The 5,122-nt window shown below is 51.3% G+C and overlaps 1 gene segment (V, D, J or C); it reads left to right on the top strand.

Annotated features, from left to right (window-relative positions):
• Window positions 1-3,908: 3,908 nt before the first annotated feature.
• LOC138848731 (immunoglobulin kappa variable 1D-13-like) lies at window positions 3,909-4,423 on the top strand. The segment is given in 2 exon segments: window positions 3,909-3,963; window positions 4,077-4,423. Coding segments are annotated over 2 exon segments (402 nt in total).
• The last annotated feature ends 699 nt before the right edge of the window (window positions 4,424-5,122 follow it).

Genomic DNA, 5,122 nt, shown 5'->3' on the forward strand with positions numbered 1-5,122 from the left:
TGAGGACATTTACAGTGGTATATCCTGGTATCAACAGAAGCCAGGGAAACCTCCTACACTCCTGATCTATGGTGCATCCAATTTAGAATCTGGGGTCCCACCACGGTTCAGTGGCAGTGGATCTGGGACAGATTACACCCTCACCATTGGCGGCGTGCAGGCTGAAGATGCTGCCACCTACTACTGTCTAGGCGGTTATAGTTATAGTAGTACCGGTACCACAGTGTTACAAACCCTAACAAAAACCACCAGGAAAGCAGAAGTGTGAGGCTGGGCTGCCCCAGCTGCTTCTCCTGGGCCCCATCTGCTGAGAGTGATTCTCAGAGCAGCCAGGCTTGAAGGTCCATGGTAAGTTCTGTTAAAATGGACCAGGGGGTATCCTGTGTATCTTAACTCTTTCCTCATCCTTCTCAGCCCAACAGGACCTCCTAATTCAACAATGTACATATTTACACCAGATGGTTCTAGGTCGTTGCAACAGGAGGAATCCATACAGCCAGTGTAAAGCACCACAGATTTTCCAAGCAGGCAATAAGGAGCTCAGGTGTCATCAGTGAAAGCCTGGCGTGTAGTAGTCAGGAAGGCAGGTACAGGAGGCGGGCACTCTAGGCTGGGTTCCCAGAGGCCACGCCCACCAGTCACAGTACCAAAGGCTCCCTGACCACGTCATGCTCAGACCTGTACAGAAAGCCCAGGTGTGGGGTGTTGAAGCTCTAGGCTGCCTGCAGCACTCCCAGGAGGTTCTAAAGTCCTCTGTTCACTCCATGGTTCTCCCTGCAGGTGTCATGGACAGCACTGAGTGTGCTTCTCTTCTGACTTCACATCTCCTTGATTCTTTAATCGAATTTAAACACAATGTCATTTGTATAAAGAAACCCAGCTTTATATTCTAATTTTTGAGACATTTAATATATGTGAAATTTTTAAGGGTCTGGTATTTTGTTCCCTCTTGAACTCTCTGTTAGAATATTGTAGCCTCAGTGCCATTGCCCTCAGCCACATCCCCATTGACAGAGATCTCACAGCTCTAGACAAACTCAGTTCTCTGCAGCAGAACCATCCTGCTGAGCCCTGTCTCGTCCAGACAAACCATCGTCAGCAGGAGTGTTTATGACCAATAAAAGGCATGCACGTGAGCAGTCATAAGGTTAAAGAAGAGGCTGCTACAAGAATTTGAAGCAGACATTGTTGTAATAAAGGTGTTTACAGTCAAAACTGCAGCCTGTTAAAGACCTGAGGACATGGACATTCCAGAAGCATTGTGTAGAAATGGGAGATCCCGGGCCTCCCCCAGCAGCCAGGGCACAGCTGTCACAGAAGGCTCAGCCTGCTGCACCCCGCAGTCCTTAGGTCAGAGCAGGAGTGCAGGTCAGGGGTGCTGGTGCTCTCGGCTGCCTGCAGCACTCACAGGTGAAGCCCGGGCCTCCCCTCCATCCAGGGTCTGCAGCTGGAAAGATGGGTAGAACTGAATCCTCCTCTTCTGACATCCAGATGTGCTGGAGGGGACCTCATTGAGTGCTTCCACAGGAAACCATGGAGAGAACAGGAGCTCTGGGATTTTACTCCCAGGTGTGACGCTGACCGTGGGGAGCTGTCAGCCCACAGCCCTGGATTCTGACTGTTCTCTGAACTCTCAGAAGTGGGTCAGTGTGGGTGTGGCCCCAGAGGCATTCATTCGAAAGTGCTTCTTGGAATCATCAGAAAGGAGAGCTCATAGCAAGGGACCCGGGGTCACAGAGTTCACTGAGGATTCAGGACTTTTCATGAAATATGCAACAATCATTGGAGAAGTGTGCCACTGTCTTGACAAAACTAAAAGTAAAGGTGGCAGTCATATTTTCTTCCTTTCCACTCAAGGTGTCCAGAACTCCACAGCCTAATCAGCCTCTCTGAGAGCAGGTTACAGGTGCAAAACTGTGCAACCACTGTGGGTGTGCTGAGAATCTGCGTGTTAGCAAGCTCAGGGGTCACCTGTGCATGTATAGAAACCTCATTATGGGGACATTTATCAGGTTAAGAGACTGTACCCAATATGAAGCCATTGAAGAAAACTCTATGTACCATATACGGTAAAACACTCCCATGATATAGCTTTGTCTGCTAATTAATGAAAATCAAACCTAGAATCCTTTTTAAGAGTAAATGCTGGGGACCAACCTGTGGAGTAGCAGGTAAAGCCACCTTTTTTGGTGCTGGCATCCCATACTGGAGCCTGTTCAAGTCCAGGCTGCTCCACTTCCCATCCAGCTCTCTGCTAGTACACCCGAGAAAGCAGGGGAGGAGAGCGCAAGTCCTTGGGTCCCTGCATCTATGTGGGAGACCCAGAAGAAGCTCCTGGCTCCTGGCCTCAGATTGGCCCATCTCCAGTGGTTGTAGCCATTTGTGTAGTGAGCAGCAGATGGAAGATCTCTGTATGTTCCACCCTCTTTCTCTCCTCTCTGTCTGTCCATCTCTCACTCTGCCTTTCAAATAAATAAATACTTACATAAATACATCTTTTTTAAAAAATGTGAAAGCTGGAAAGAAAATAAATTCCCATAGAGTGTATCGCTTGATCTGGGTATGTTGTTTGCTGCTACTTCTTGCCATGAGGATCTGGGGTCCTGGGTCATCACTGCTTTCCCCTGACCCCCGCATGAATCAACCAGGAGACTGGAGACCAGCTCTGTGTCCTGCAACAGAGCCGTGGATATTATCAATGATGCAGAGAACTAATGTGGTTAGTGCTGTGTAAATGATGACATTTGGTCATTCTGGGTGTCAGAGAAAGGGTAGAAATGTCCAGGGATGTGGTGATCCCAGGTGGTTTCACAGCAGGTGCAGCACTGTGGATCTCACAGTCAGTCCTGGGCGGGAGGCTGGAGTCAGGGCCTAACCTGGAGCCCTCTGTTCACACCCCTATGCTGCCATTGTACCCTGCAGCATCTGACCCTCTCATTTCCATGGCTGATATCTGACAAAATTACAGATCTCACCTTTTCATGGTTCCTGACCAGTAACTTTTCTGAAAACCTACTGACCTCAGCCATGACAGGGGTTACTGATGCAAGAGATCGCCCCGTGTTCCCCGCAGAACCTGGCCTAGTGCTGGTTGTAATAGGATGAGCACCACCAGCACTCCTGAAGTCACAATCAGAACCACTGGGACTCAGCCGCCAGCTCCTCTAGATGCTGTGTCAAACACGTGCCATTACATGGCGCGACGTATACAAAATAGAGACCACTTTTGGAAAGGGGAAGAAGTAAAAGTTATTCTGTTCCAGCAACAGTATGGAGTCCCTGGGGCTGGAATGGTGTCTCTGGTGGGACCTGGTATGCATGCGGGAGGAGCTGCCCGAGTGCTGAGTGTGGGCTCGCTCTGCTGTGTGCTCTTAGCCTGGGAATCTGCTCTTCTCCCCATTGTCTTGGCATGAAGGCATTGTTAGAAATGTTTTGTTTCTAAAAAGTCATTTCAATTTCATCTTAAAAGGAATGGTCAAGAGACAGTACAAAGTATTTCCAATTTGCAGCAGAAATATTTGAGAGTGACTCTGAACAAATGATAGCCCAACTCTGCAGTATGTGATGACTTGCTTCTTACAAACAAAACAATTCTCCAAAAACGATATTGAAATGCATTACTTCAATTCATCATCAGGTTAATATCAGGATTTGAACTTGTCCTTGAAATACATTTCTCATGAAAGTTACCCAGGAGAAACTTAGACTCCGCAGGCGAATTGGAGCTGCACTGGTCTGGTGTGGCATCTGGTCCTGCACCTGGGCTGATTCAGTTCCATGAGCCGGCCACGCCCTGGGCTCTGCCCCAGTTCAGCTGATTTGCGTGCCCCCAGCACAGCCCCTGCCCTGAAGACTTAAGATCAGAGGGCTCACACCTTGTGCAGGGTCAGTGCCAGTGCAGACCCAGCATGGACACGAAGGCCCCCACTCAGCTGCTGCGGCTCCTGCTGCTCTGGCTGCCAGGTGAGGAACCACACCAACACTGACTCGGTCGGTGGTCCATGCTGGGGGACTCAGGGAGTCCACTGACAACACGGAGATCAGACTGATGGCTGTGTGTCTGTTTCTCATCCGAGGTGCCAGATGTGCCGTCCAGCTGACCCCGTCTCCATCCTCCCTGTCTGCGCCCGAGGGCGGCACAGTCACCATGTCTTGTAAGGCCAGTGGGGGCGTTAGCGGCTACATCTCCTGGTCTGAGCAGAAACCGGGGAAATCTCCCGGGCTCCTGATCTACCGTGCTTCCACTCTGCCATCTGGGGTCCCCTCGCGGGTCAGAGGCAGCGGATCCGGGACCGATGACAGCCTCAGCATCAGCGGCGTGCACCCTGAACACTCAGGAACTTATTACTGTCATACGATTATCATTCCACTACCACAGTGGTACAAGCCCGAACATAAACCCCCCAGGGGGGCACCAGTGTAGGCTGGGCGGTCCCAGCTGCTGCTCCTGGAACCTCCCTCTGCTGAGCGTGATTCTCAGAAGCAGCCGGGCTGTGAAGGTCCCCGGAGGGTTCCATTAGCAGGTCAAGGAGAATCACCTGTGTCTTAACTCGCCCTCCTCAGAGTCTCACCCGTGGTGGCAGCGCTTCTCTTGATTCAGTGAGAGAGAAATCATTTCAGCTGATGAGTGCTGCTCCGTTAGTGTTGGACTCATACAGCCAGTGGTGGTCCACTGTGATCACTCCAAGCAGGGATTAGCATCTGACCCTGGATGCAGGCGTCAGGAAAACAGATCCTAGGGACACAGACTCTGTCCTTCTGTGCTGGAAACAAGCACACGTGTGCCTCGAGGTGTAGGCTCCCTGAATGTTTGTTCCCAGCCTGTACAGGAAGCCCGGGTATCGGGTACTGATCCGCTGAGTATGCAGGAGAATGAAGACAAATTCTTCGTGGAGGCCTGCGTCAAGGCTCACTTGGCTAATCCTCCACCTGCGGCACCAGCACTCTGGGTTCTAGTCCTGGTCGGGGCGCCGGCTTCTGTCCCGGTTGCTCCTCTTCCAGTCCAGCTCTCTGCTGTGGCCCGGGAAGGCAGTAGAGGATGGCCCAAGTGTTTGGGCCCTGCACCCGCATGAGAGACCAGGAGGAAGCACCTGGCTCCTGGCTTCAGATGGGCGCAGTGCGC

Source organism: Oryctolagus cuniculus, chromosome 2 (genome assembly GCF_964237555.1).
Source record: "Oryctolagus cuniculus chromosome 2, mOryCun1.1, whole genome shotgun sequence".
Lineage (NCBI taxonomy): Eukaryota > Metazoa > Chordata > Mammalia > Lagomorpha > Leporidae > Oryctolagus > Oryctolagus cuniculus.